The following is a 14,791-nucleotide window of genomic DNA, read 5'->3' as shown; positions in this document are numbered from 1 at the left end:
AACCATTTCTTTAAAAGGTTTATGGATTATTAGCAGGCCATGCGGGTCACAGTCTGACGTGAGGAGTAATGCAGATTTATAGACAGCAGCCAGCGCATGCATTCACACGGAAACTCATCTCCTCTGACTACTGTGTACACTTACCGCTCTGCCACCAAAATGTGGATTGCACTGGCTGACACCATCCCTTAAAAAATGGCTTCTTTCAAAACAGGCCTGAAAATCCATCTATCAGGAGACCACAAGGGAAGGTAAACTCATTTCTCCCAAAGTAAGGAGGTGACATTCACTGCCGAAAATTTTTCCACTTTTTTTCCTTTTTTCTCCCTGTACATAATAGAGTTTGATATGTGTTGATGGCATGTATGTTTGTGTTGTTTGTATGCTATGTTGATTAATTGAATACATACTGTAGGACCACAATGGAATCTTTTTTTTCCCCTCCTAAATGTCTGACTGTACCTCGTGCCGTTTTACATTTCTGACTAATAAAGTATTCAATCAATCAACAACAACCATGATTTTCCTTCTGGTCTTACACACGCATGCACTTGCTCAGTCACTCCCTCAGTTTCTCTGTTTGTGACTAACCCGTTTTATTGGTCTCCTCTCATCCTGACTTAAAACTTCATCAACCATATCAAATGCACACCTTTTAATTAACCCAGCACCAGTGAAAACGGCTTCTTATATTTAGCGAGGTTCCGTGAAACAAGCACATTGTATATGCAGCTGTTGCGCTCTCTCTCTCTTGTGCAGATGTTGATTCAGTGCAGCGGTTCCCAAGCGGTTCCCAAAATTGTGTGGGACCCTCTTCGGATAATCAAAGTGGGTCTCCAAATAGCGAAGAACAAGAAAAACTAGGTGCTCAAGAGGTAACAGCAAAGTTAAAAACGTGTGGTGGGTGCTTCTAGGATAAGTGGGATTAAAATTTAGAAAAGAGAGGAGCAATCCAAGCACTCAAAAAGTTAAAAAGGAAGGGAGCGGACGTAAAAACTGGGTACTTTATTTCATTATCAAATAATAAAAGCCAACATGTTTCGACCTCTCTGGGTCTTCATATGTGCCCTGATGAAGACCCAGAGAGGTCGAAACATGTTGGCTTTTATTATTTGATAATGAAATAAAGTACCCAGTTTTTACGTCCGCTCCCTTCCTTTTTAACTTTTTGAGTGCTCGGATTGCTCCTCTCTTTTCTGGGTCTCCAAATAATTGGCAAAACACTACGATTTTATTGATAACAAAACATAAAATAAAATATTTAAAAACAAAAATAGATGGGAAGACATTTGGTGCAGACAGAACAAGTGGTCAAATTACAGTTGCAAGTCAATTCCCTGAGACTACAGGGGTTTAAGTGGTCATAGAACAGTAGAATATTCCAAGAATAGAATATGTTTTGATCAGTCACACAGATACAGCCCTACTTTCCAGCCAACAATTTCTTTCAGTTTCATCTTTCAAAAACTCGTGTTGACCTTGTATTTGGGTTGCGTTCTCTCTGTTTGTTTTACTAAGCCAGGCAGGGCAGCTTTATTTGCCCAGCAGATTTCATACACCGAGACAATCCAAAGTGCTTTACGGAGCAATAAAACTACAGTAAAGATAAAAGATTTACAATTAAGCGGTGCATCCTGGATACCAGGCCCCATGAACGGGCGATTCATGGGGTCTGGAAACCCAGCTATTGTCTCTCCAAAAAGTACTCCATCATTGGAAAAATCTATGCGGAGGCCGCGAATACAAAACTTTCAGCACAAGCCATCATCAATGCCTGGGCGTCTACAGGACATCTATAAATGGGGACCCCCAGGGGTAACTGAGAGGTATCCAGGGGGGTCCCCAGCTTAATTAGTTAACTATAGCATCAAAACAGTTGAACCATCTTTCACCCACCCTGGGCGCAACCTGTGCTGTGCGCTCGAATTTGGCGTATAAGGGAAGTTACGTCATGCGGTGCAGGTCTGTTTACATCCCCCAGCGACACAAACAAAAAATAGATTGCAGCTCTTAACATTTTTGGACACTGCTCCTACAGATTTTGCCCCAAAATCACACAAAGCGGTACACGGTATCTCTAAAGTCATCAACATGGATCTGTCCCATTTCCCATATTTCCTCCTGATTGGCTACGATTGCCTTCTAAAGTTTGTGTATGCAACCTGACGGTCGTCTATCTCCCGATTAGGGAGTCTTACTGGTTTGGATATTGTATATCGTTTATTGCGAGTGCAACCGAAGGAGCGCTGTACCTCAAAATTGTTCTTATGTACAGTACTTAAGTAAATGTACTTAGTTACGTCACACCACTGGTGACTACGGCATGGAATCTCTCCCCACGAGGACTAACAGAGCTGCTGGTAAAGAACATTAAAAGCATCCGGTCCTAATGACTTTAGCCACAGGGGAGATGCTTGGAGTATGAGCCTCGTAACTGAGCCTGTGATAGTCCATGGATAAATGCATTCTAACGCGCTCGCACACAAACCAACCAATCATCAGCCAGGCTTCCTTCCCAGAGGGGTAATCTCAGGAAGAAATAGCGGGGGGCAAAAGTTACCACATAATAGCCACTTTTCTAAAATAGCAAAAATAGTGGATCTACAGGTTCTCAACGCGTCGACAAGCGACGCGTTGGCAAGCGACACGTTGAGATCCACTATTTTCACCATTTGTTTGGGGGCGAAAAGAGCCTGTAATGACATCCTGTCTGTAATGGAAACCTAAATCTAGTATCTGTATTAACTGCAACAGCGTATGGCTATTTTATTCATATGATATTATGATTATCATTATGTCATCATTGTGAGTCAGATTTAATTCATAATGTGGTTTCCATGAGCAGGGTATATGGACACTGCACTTCATAACGTTGTGAGATTCATGGCATGCAGAAACACCGGTGCAAAAAAAGAGATTTATCTCTCTCCGCCGGAAATAGCTGCCGCCTGCCGGTCTATACAAACAGGCACTACGTGCTAGTATCTGCCATTTTCAGTGAATAGGGATACTAGCGTTCCAAGTGTTGATTTGGGGGTGAATATGGTAACGTGTTTTCAGTCATCAATCTCAATAGGCGCTTGACAAAACTTAGACCTGAGCCAATGTGCCATTCCACCTCACAGAATCTCTCCCCCCTTCACAAAAGAACAAAAAAGATGGCCCAATTGACTAATCAAAACACCGGGGCACCCAGGGGACCACCACAGGAGCTTTGCGGATAATAACCCATTTAGGGTTAGAATTATTGAATGCTTTAACCAGTGAAAAATAGCAGATATACAAGCTCACAGCATGGCACCGAGTGCCGTGCTGCGAGCTTGTAGATCTGCTATAATTAAAAAAGTCGTGAAAATGTGTGCAAATCTTTGAATATATGTATTTTTAAAGCGAAGTTTGTAACTCTGTAAATTTTGCTTCTGGGTGGTCCCTGGAACTAAATATTTTGAGATGCGGGTCCGTGGCCAAATAAATATCATTTTGGGGGTCCTTCACATGAAAAGGTTTGAGAACCTCTGACATAGTAGTCTCTAACTAACTGAGCTCCAGTTAAGTGTAAAGGACCTTTTCTTTGACGATGACTAACCAGATTGCTGACATAGAAACATATTTTTTTTTCAAAAAACCTTAGAAGGATTCAAAAGACACTTATAGAATCGGTTCAAAAATTCTAATTTTCACGATTTTCACGAGTTAAAGCATAAAATAATGATACACAATAATGTGTACCCGTTCTGAATGGGATAAACACCTCCAGTAAATCAAAAATGATTTCAGAGGATGATCACAGATGGTACGGCCAAAGGAAAGCAGGGGGGGAAAAAAAGAAACGCTCCCACAAATCCTCTCCCTGTGTCCCTAAATGATTCACTCACACACACACACACACGCATATCCCCGGCTGCTTTCCGCAGCTCTCTCAAAACAAGCCATATCCCATTACGAATGCAAATGAAAAACATGGCTGGAGACCAGCAGTACTAGGAAACCGGCAAACAGGTATGACACTGGTTGCTGATGCCAGTGGTTTATCAAAGCGGGGTCAGGGGACCGCTGCAGGGGTCCCTGAGGAGGGTCCCCCATGGTAAATTAGTTGATATAGCATCAACATTTAACCACTTCTATATCATATTTGACACTTTTTGAATTATTGAATAACTTTTCCAATGAGGGACAGCGGCCAAACACATATCCATAAAAGATGTTTGAGAATCACTGGCCAACAGCATGCGACATCCTTCCAAAATAAACTGCTATTGACACAGCAAACAACCAGACAATTAATCCCGGAAGCAGAGTTGCATAACTATAAACTGCTCTGTCAAATAACCGTGACTCTGTTTGAATACCAGTGTCCCAACAGACACATGCACAGGCTGGGCCTCGACGGGAGGACGCACAAGGATAAACAAATGTGCACACAGACAGACACTTAATTGTGTACCCAACACAACACAACACAACACAACTCTCACACAAGGATTAAAGCAAAAGGAAATCTCATAAATGAAAGTTCCCAATCTGCGATTTGTGACACCATGAACGTAGTTTGTTTCCAGAACAACAATTCATACTGTAGAATGATGCTGTTCAGGTATTATCATTCTAAACCTACTGTATGTTGTTGCTGTTCCACTTGCAGCCATCCGGTTGAGAAAATTCAAGATTGATGCTTTAACTGTTGCTTTGAAATAACAGAGACCATTATGTTATGGAAGAAGCCTCTGAACAATTGTATTCTATTGCTAGTTTGAACCATTCTAATGATATTTATTCTAAAAATAAATCCCACCCAGTGGGAGTGAGCGGTGCCTTAGCCTATACCAGGGTTCCCCAATTAGTTTTCCCCAAGGGCCAAATTATGTCTAGGGTACCAAGCCGAGGGCCACAACATTGCAGGGGGCGACGGCGGCGTTCCTGCTACTCCAGCGACAGTTCAGATATCGTCGTTGTCGGGGGAAAATCTTGTATGTCCAAAACCGTTCGTTTTCAATTTAAGAATTGTACAATTATTTAAACTAGTGAAAACAGCCGATCTACAAGCACACAACGCCTCACGGTGCGAGGCGTTGTGTGCTTGTAGATCTGCTGTTTTCACTACTTTTGTGCGACGGCCTTGTATGATTTGCGAAAGAACGCACACATTTGGAGATACGAGATTTCCAGCCGACAACGACAATATACTAGTGTTGTTGCTGCTCTTATACCACCATTATTACTGGGGTTGGTGTGGGCCAGACAGTAGCCCCCCGCGGGCCACAAATGGCCCGCAGGCCGCCTATTGGGGAACCCTGGCCTATACTACCATAGTACACAGTATCACTTCAAACACCTCAATGCTGCTCAACAGCGCCACTTGGAGGTTGATCACCCAGCGGTGTTGCAGCTTTTGAGGCTCACACGCACACACACGCGTCAGCAGCACCCACACATAAACAACAAAAGCAGGGCTCTTAAGGGGAGCCAGGGACTCACCCCACTGCAGAGGTGCCAGCTGCAGGTGTTCAAGGACCAGCTGGTTGAGGACTCCCTCCACACTGGCTTCCCCGCTGCGCCGCAGGGACGGGTGGGGTAGTGGTTAAGGACTGAACAGACGGAGCAGGTGAACACTTTCATAGGTTAAGTAACATGGGGGAACCTCAGCTGTGCTTGTGACGAAAGTACCCGAGTCCTGACGTCACTCGCTGATCCCCTGGGTCACTATGGAAAACAACATTGGCAATACCAAAATGATGAAATACTCTCCAGTGTCCATGCAGTAATATCATCCTCTCTGTGATCAATATATCGGTCAATCAATCAACAACATTATTTGCGGTATGATTGTCCATATTGTAACATACAACCATATGTCAACACTTGTTTGTTCTGGAGAAAATACTGGTAACCAGTGAAATATGTGGCTCAGGAGTTGGGTTTGGATCTTTGGATTTTTATCTGGATGTTTTGATACACAGCTGGTACAGTGTATGTGGACTTCACATTTGATATACAATTACAATACCGGTGGCTCTCAATCGATTTAGTTTCAAGGACAACCATTAACTCTGAGAGTGTACAAATGGCAACCAAATTTTGGTCGCCATTTGTACACTCTCAGAGTTACAGTCCTGTAAGGTTAAGGAATAGGACCGTTAAGAGGGAATCGTTAAGGAACCGGAATCGTTAAAATCCTCAAGGAACCCAACCCTACTCAAGAGGTACAGAGCAGCTGTTTGGGAATCAGAGGGTTTGTGGTTCGATCCCTGGCTCCCAGGGACATGCTGGGCCCCTGATTCAGCCCGGGAAAAAGAGTTGGAGAGGCCCTCATTGCGCGCTATAGAGAGAGATCTCTCTCTATAGCACTGCTGCTACTTTGCCATTTAAGATCATGACAAGTGACAAGCCAGTGGGCCAATTACATGAGTTATATTTCGTAGTTGTCGGGTGGAAACCTTGTATGTCCAAAACCGTTTGTTTTGTATTTATCATTTAAAAAATGATTGAAACAAGTGAAAACAGCCGATCTACAAGCACACAACGCCTCGCACCGCGAGGCGTTGTGTGCTTGTAGATCTGCTGTTTTCACTACTTTTGTGCGACGGCCTTGTATGATGAAGCAGGGCTTTGCTTTGCGAAAAAATGTAAAAAAAATTGAAACTTGGAGATACGAGGTTTCTGCCCGACAGTGACGATTTACTTTGTTGGACGCCCAGCCCCCAAAATGAAACGAATGCTGACATTTTATTTTTAATTTTTGGCCTAATGGCCGGCCTAGACCGGCCGGGAATGAACCGGCCGTTCGGGAGTTGTCCCGCTTTTCCCAATGGCCAGCACGTCCCTGACTGAAGTGCTCCTGATGAGCAGGTCGGAGTCTTACTGGCGTGGTTTCCGCGGTCCGTGAGTAAATATGTGCGTGCCAGGGGTCATCAATGTGTCCGGACAAAATGTGTCCGTGGCAAGACTGGTCCTGGTCTGCGGCACATTTTTTATTTTGTTTTACTTTTTATGTGACATTATAATGTTCTTATTTTGATCACAAGACCCAATTACTGAACGTCAGTCTCCAGGTTTTCTTCACCGTGTTCATGACACTGATGTACAATGACACTCTGGCACGTTAGGATTTCACTATAGGACAGTGGTTCTCTAAACCTTTTATTTTCAAGGACCCCCATAACTATGAGTGTGTACAAATGGCATTTGGTTCCATTTGTACACTCTCAGAGTTAGAGACCTGTAATGGTCCATGTGGACCACCTTCAACTTCAAGGAACCCCGAAGGTCCCTCAACCCAGTTTGAGGACCACCTCACTTATTTAGGGCTCCGTTTCTGGTAATATTGATATGTCGGCATGGCGATGAACCCTGGTGCGTGGATGGGTCGGTGTAATAAACATTGTAAAGTGCTTTGGATAAAGGAGTTATATAAATGCACCGTTTACCATTCATTATATTACTGATAGCCGAACCCATGACCAAAAAAAAATGTCCTTTTCCCTTTGGTGTGAGATCTCATTTCATGGGTTGGCGTATTGGCTGTCAGATCAGATGAGAGAGCTGGCAGCCAGCTATAAAGAGCTCTTTCACATTCATTTAAAAAAGCCCTTCGCTCGTAATTAAAATCCATGTAAGCCCAAACAGTCAAAACTATTTAAAGAGTAATAAGAATGCATTTTCTGAGCCATTACCGCGGGCCAATTATCATTTAGCTTACATAACGGGGGCTTGCAATCCGCAAGGGAACGAAACAACTTCTCTCACATCTCGGAAAAAACACACATCTTTTACAGAGAGAAATTCCCCATCTCACCTAAGCCCTGCTGGAGTCATTAGTTGTGTATTATGTATGAACATTATAGGCCTACAGTTATACTTTGTGCATGGGGGGTGCGTGTGGGTTTTGTTTTGTAGACGGCAGATTTTCTAGGATTCACAGTATCCAGACATTCCGTAGGGATGAATTCATTAACGTTTGTTTTGAATAAATCTAAATCTCTTCTAATAAAGCTGTTTGCTCGGGATTATTAGTACAGGCGGCAGTACAGTTCAGAAGAGAACGCAATTTTCTGGCAGAGTTTAATTAATTTAGCTTCTCACAGTACAGTGCACAGTCTCTCAGTATGTACTACAGTATGTACTGTATGCACGTCCATGCATTGAAGGAGCTTAGAGTAAACGGCTTAGGACTTTGTAAATGTTTGCAGGCCTAAACCTCCCCGTGACTCTCTGGTAAAATTTATTAATAAAATATACTAATAAATCCCGAAAGGAAAAGTATTATGCAGAATTGTTTTCAAAGTTTTCAAGACAAAATGTTTTGAAAATAGCAGATCTACAAGCTCACGAAGTGGCACGATGTGAGCTTTACAAGTACTGTACAGTACTTGGATAAACTTAACCACTGCATACAGTACTGTTTCTGTCTCGTTCTCAATATACCCAGACACCGAGTGCAGCTGTTAATACACCTACCGGTAATCCAATGCCGAGATAAACCCTGGAGAATTTAATTCAAAATATTACTAGAATTATCACTGCCTTTAGCAAACACAAAACACAGGCAGCTCCTCTAATCCGCCCCAGATAAGATTACTTTCTTTCTTCTTTTCCCTAAAATGCAGTAAGACCTTTTCTATTGATGGAGTGTTTTCTAGTCTACTAAAATCCATCCTCGGCGCATCAAAGGCTTTTATAGCATCCGTCTGCCCATTATAGTTTCAATGTCAGCGTGTTCTTTCTATTGTCTATTTAAGGGTCTGATATTACATCCCCATGCGACAGAAAATAGCCAATATACAAGCTTGTGAGCTTGTAAATCGTCTATTTTCTGCCACACAACAACAGCGCGCAACTATGTATAAGTATAAATCCGGCCTTTGTTGTATAGGGGTGCGTGCAGGCAATGTTGAGGTTTCATCCCATTAACCCTAATGTACCGATGCCATTACACAAGGATGATAGAATGGGCGCTGGGAAAAACAAAACACGGCTGTTACAAAACAATTAGCCTGATGATGTGTTATGATAAGGACACACACACACACTGATCCTTCACACTTGTGACATTTTGGCATAATGTGTGAAAAGAGCAGTGCCCGGGACATCAGACTGCGGGGTCTATTAACCTTTGAGGAGGCATTACAGTATATGTGTGTAGAGAGAGAGAGAATGGAAGGGGGTGCCGGAGGCGCGCGCACACACACACACACACACACACACACACACACACACACACACACACACACACACACACACACACACACACACACACACACACACACACACACACACACACACACACACACACACACACACACACACACACACACACGCGCACACACGCGCACACGGACACGCACACAGACTTAGAGGAGAGGGCACCTCTGCCAGGACATTTTGATTTAGTTTTTTTAGGGCTAGAACAGCCATTGTTTTCTTTTCTGTTTCTATTATTTTATCTATGTGTTTTCCCGACTCAGGAAATAAATTGAATCTTGACCATCGTGTAAGAATTTGGGTGGGATCATGTGTCTAGATGAGACACGATCTAAATGTCTCAATAGAAGAGCAGGGAGGCAAAATACAACCACCCCAAAAGGTGTATTGTGCTAACACACTCTACCATCCATTTTATTCATAAAATAAAAGTGACACAGTGAGGCTTTAAAGCACTATATTCTGGTAGTAATAATTGCTTCAGGGTTTGTTCAGTAACTTAAGTCTCCCCGTCTCCCCAGCTCTTTGATAAACAAAAAATACATTTTCAGATACATGATATGAGATGACATCTCGGATGAGATGAAGAGCTGTTCTTTTCCTTCTTTGAGTGTTTTATATATAGATGATAAGACAAGGCTACAGGCGTTGTACTCTAAACCTTGTAAACCTTGCAACAGCAAGGGAAGTGTAATGAGGAATGTGACGTTTTTGTGTGTGTCTGTGTGTGTGTGCGTGTGTCTGTGTATGGGCGAGCATGCAGGTAATCTTGCATGTGTGCGTGTGAGTGTAAGAAGGTTTTATATTTTTACATCCAGTTTTCCTTTTTTATTATGATGTTTTTACATCGCATTGTTGTGTTAGCAAAGCCTCTGCTGGAAAACATCCAACGCACGTTTCAGAGCTTGAGTGAGAAATACAGCCTGCTTGATTCTTGATTCCGTCACTCCTCAAGTCATTACCATTCAACACACGAGAGACGCTTCATGCACAAAAACTAGCACGTAGAGCGGCCTCAATAAAGTGATCCTTAACAAACACAAAGCATGCTGCAGATGCAAACCGACTTGGTGTAAAAACGGTGTCCAGTGGATGGTGACAGATGGTGACAGCTGTTTTTTGTTTTCGCACAGATTTTTAGGTAGATTCTGAGTATTTTGCTTTGTTTAACAATGACAGTGAGATACTTGTTGCACTAACTAGCATTGACTGCTATGGTCTCTTTTTGTAAGACACTTTATGTATACAGTATATACTTATATATTATTCGCCCCCTCTATTGATGCACCTTCTCTTTATTTGTACCGTACTGCTCTTGTTTTTTTTCCCCCCCTCTTATCTATCTTTTTTCTTACTTCTCTGTAACTTTGTAAATAACTGTATACTGCTGTGCTACAACTGGACAACTGAATTTCCCCCTTGGGATAATAAAGGTATCTATCTATCTATCTATCTATCTATCTATCTATCTTTTAGTTACCACACTGTTTCTCAACATCAGGTCCCAACAGGGGTCTCAACAGGGGCCCAAATGGGCCCTTATGGGTCTGTAACTGTGAGGATGTGCACATGGAACCCAAAGTTCCTCATGTACACGCTCAAAGTTAAATAAACATTGAGGAATGTACAGTGTTGATTTGCGTAACAGAGATTAAAAAAGGGAGACCTGCGTGTCAAACTAGGAATGTATGTAATGTATGTATTGTGTTATGTATTGAGCAAAATGGAAACAACCCCCTGGTGCTTTTTGTGTTATCCTTTTAGCATAACTTTTGACTGAACTACATGTACTGTTAACAATCCTGTTAATAACATTTTAAATAAATCAATCAATCAATTAGAAAGGTTGAGAATCACTGATTCCCCACCTTGTGGCAGCATCCACAAACCACTCCGAATTGTGGTTCATTTTCAGTAAAAGCAACATCAATGAGACAATCAAAGCCTGCTTCACTCTGCTGTGCTCCGTGCCACACTCACTGATGGAAACACATTAGTAACGTCAGTCACTGCGTTCAGTGCCACCCACACTCCATCACATCTCTTGTAAATTAAACAAATGGAACAAATGAAAAGGAAAAAAAGTTCAATAGCTCAGGAATTGTGAGTAATAATTATTTTCTCATCAACCGCAACAACAACTTGACAGGCAATTCTAAAACAACGGTCTGCGACTTGGTAATTTCCATTCCATTACTTGAGAGCTAGGGCTGGGCACACCTCCTCCGGCATGATGACAAGCTATGCAAGCAAAGACTACGTACTCGTTGTCAATAGGGCATACTGTAGCATTGACAGCCATTTTGTGGTGCCACAGATAGAAAACCCCATTAATTTACCCCCCCCCCCCCCCCCCCTCTATAGAGAGTTCTGAAAATATTTATATAAATTATTTTAAGACCGGAACCAAAGCCAAACCCTATGACCATAGAAAATTTGATTCTGTGTCAAAAGGTGTTTGAATATTTATTTTAATTATATTATATACTATTTTTTTTGTGTGAATCTTGTGTTTAATAAGCCCTATATGGGCTTCATTTCTCGCCTGCACTTATTTTCACGCTTTTTTAAAATAATGTTAACATTGTATTGTTTTTTTTATTGTGCAAAAAAATTATCAAAAATCAATATTTAATAAAATGAAATACCCTTTTATGCAGTTTTCAAATAACGTTTGACACACTGATGCAAATCACATTTGACTGCTTCCCATGATAACACTGTCGTAACGCCAACAAAGCATGTTAGTGGAACAAAACGCCATCCATGCCTTGAGAACCAAATACATACCGATAAAATGTGTACGTATCAAGTTAGGCCGCACTCACACATAAATGAGCGACAACGCATTGGATACGTGGGGGGGAGATGGGGGGGATGTAGCCGTTTCACTTAACTTCTTATGGAAGTCACGGCACATGGCTCCCCTCCAATTTATATTGGGCTGCAGCCCAGTCGTTTCTTTTAGGCTTGTTTTCATAGACCTGGTTGCTTGCTTCTCTCGCAAAGCCTGGCAACACTGCCGCACACGCCAACAAAGGATTCTTCAAGGCGCCAAGAGCAGTGAGCGCTTCACCGTACGTACGTTTCCCCGCCTGTCAGTGCAGTAGCACGAGCTTTCTCTTAGCCCCGAGGCCTACAGATGTAGCAGCCAGCTGCCCTGCACACACACACACGCGCACGCACGCGCGCACACACACACACACACACACACAGATGTGACTGACATTCACAAAACGGGATACAGCGTAGATATCGCTATTGATTGGAGCGATGCATCAACCCGGCCGGCATATGGGTATAAGCGGCAAGCCATGCTTCTTAATGCATGGTACTATATCGCTGCTGTCGGGCAGAAACCTCTTATCTCCATATTTTCATTATTGGTGGTTTTTTTTGGAGTTGGGGGGGGGGGGGGGGGATTAATGCTCTACTTCAGGGTTCCCCAATTAGTTTTCCCCAAGGGCCAAATCATGTCTAGGGTACCAAGCCAAGGGCCACAGCATTGCAGGGGGCGACGGTGGCGTTCCCGCGACCAGTTCAGATATCGTCGTTGTCGGGTGAAAATCTTGTATGTCCAAAACCGTTTGCATTTATCATTTTAAAAATGATTTAAACTAGTGAAAACAGCAGATCTACAAGCACACAACGCCTCGCGGTGCGAGGCGTTGTGTGCTTGTAGATCTGCTGTTTTCACTACTTTTGTGAGACGGCCTCGTATGATGAATGGGCTTGTATGGGCTTTACCTTGCGAAAGAACATACACATTTGGAGATACAGATTTTCCACCCGACAGCGACGATATACTTGTGTTGTTGCTGCTCTTATACCACCATTATTACTGGGGTTGGTGGGGGCCTGACAGTAGCCCCCCGCGGGCCACAAAAGGCCCGTGGGCCGCCTATTAACTCATCTGCTGCCATTTAACAATACCTTCGTAATCTCATATGCCAGACTGTCTCCATAGACTTCCATGTAATTCATAGTGCACGGATCATGCACACCCATGCCTAGATAATGCACCACGTGTGTCCACATTGCTCACAGCTTTCAAACAAAAACATCCGAATGGAAATCCGTTCAGGCATTCATGAGATAGCAGCCATTATGTTTTCCTAAAATGTAAACAAAGATGGCTGCCATGTTTGAAAGATGGGGTTGCTATGGGGGTTAAACATGCAATTTCGCGATTGCTATCATGCCTACTACATTTTTTGGGGTAAAAAAGATTTTTTGAAAAAAAAAAAAATTTTGATTTTTTTTTTTTTTTTTTTGAAAAAATTCTCGGGTTCCTCGGGCGTGGCAGGGCGGGACAACGGTATTTTTTCGGGCTCCTCGGCCATGGCAGCATATGAGTTAAGGAACCCTGCTCTACTTGATCATAATACAGTGTCACACAAACGTATCGAAAAGTAGCAGATACGCAAGCTTGAATCTCAGATAAGTTGCCACAGCGGTGGTTATATTGCTGTCAATATGCTTCAACAAATACCTTCTCAGTAAAGGGTAGCCTGGGTGCCAGCCTGCTCGCTCCGTTCCACCAGTCTCAGTCTGGAAAGCCTCGTAACTCCAAGGGGAGGTGGGACATAAAAAGAGGCTGGAACACATTGGCCTGTGGTGCGGGGCGGGACAAATACACCAGTGTGTATTGGCTGGCTGATGACATAGCTACCCTAACCCCACTCTGATTTGTTGGAACAACATCCAATCAGCAACGACGTCGCCTACGTCACAATGGATGTTCAGAAATACGAGACAACTGAATCATTTCCAGACTGTGATGCGGAGTGACAAAACAAATCTGGGCTGGCACCCAGGCTAAGTAAAGGGGCAAAACCTTTTAACTCATTGATTATGTACAGTATCTAGCTAGAGAAAGATGGTAAGGTGCAAAACAGAGGACTCAAACTATGGTTGAAATCAAATCAACTGTGCTCACATGGATAGTTTCTGACTGGTCATTGGAATGATTATTTCTACCACTTTTTCTAGTCACATGTTCAAATACTGGATTCTGATTGGTTTAAAACAGTGGTAAATAGGCCAACAACCTTGAGTTGGCTCATGGACCCCGCCCACTGAAACAATTAATGATTGTAACTAAAGATCCTTGCAAGTTACAACTTTTCTTTCATTTATATGGAAAAAGTGGTAGAAAAGCAATTTACCATTCGAGGTTATGGGTTGTTGGCTGATTTACCACTTTTGTTTCACAAGTTAATTATGTATTCAGGGGTTAAAGCAAAAAAAAAAAAAAAAGAAAATCCCCAATCCCAAATATGCGACTTGTGAAACATTGTGAAAGCGGACAGCTTTACTTCTGAGTTTGAAGTGTTTTTGGTCCTTCACACCAAATTCTCCATCTCATCCATTATCCATTCGTTTTTACAATTCATTCATACAAACATAGAAACACTCCATAACCATGTCAGCCTGCCCTCACAACTCTTCTCTCAAAGGCATCCTGCCAAGGATCTGCACACAGAACACAATGAAATGCATGCTTCCTACAGTATTTTCTCTAATTCAAAAGCCTGTGCACTAAAAAGGTATGGCACAGAAATAGTCCTCTCAAACATCAAAATGTGTAAAA

At 42.6% G+C, this 14,791-nt stretch overlaps 1 protein-coding gene across 1 annotated transcript in view; it reads right to left on the bottom strand.

Annotated features, from left to right (window-relative positions):
* Nucleotides 1-14,791, bottom strand: part of trappc9 (trafficking protein particle complex subunit 9) — a gene marked incomplete at its 3' end in the record, with an annotated part of 422,586 nt that overhangs the window by 152,048 nt on the left and 255,747 nt on the right. Inside the window, exon 22 of the mRNA XM_080735848.1 lies at nucleotides 5,476-5,549. Coding sequence (XP_080591974.1) covers nucleotides 5,476-5,549 — 74 coding nt within the window. The remainder of the gene's footprint in view (nucleotides 1-5,475; nucleotides 5,550-14,791) is intronic.

The sequence above is a fragment of the Nannobrachium achirus genome (assembly GCF_963921795.1).
Source record: "Nannobrachium achirus genome assembly, chromosome: 10".
Classification (NCBI taxonomy): Eukaryota; Metazoa; Chordata; class Actinopteri; order Myctophiformes; family Myctophidae; genus Nannobrachium; species Nannobrachium achirus.
The sequence above is the reverse complement of the archived record's forward strand: the minus strand, read 5'-3'. Positions and strand labels throughout refer to the sequence as shown.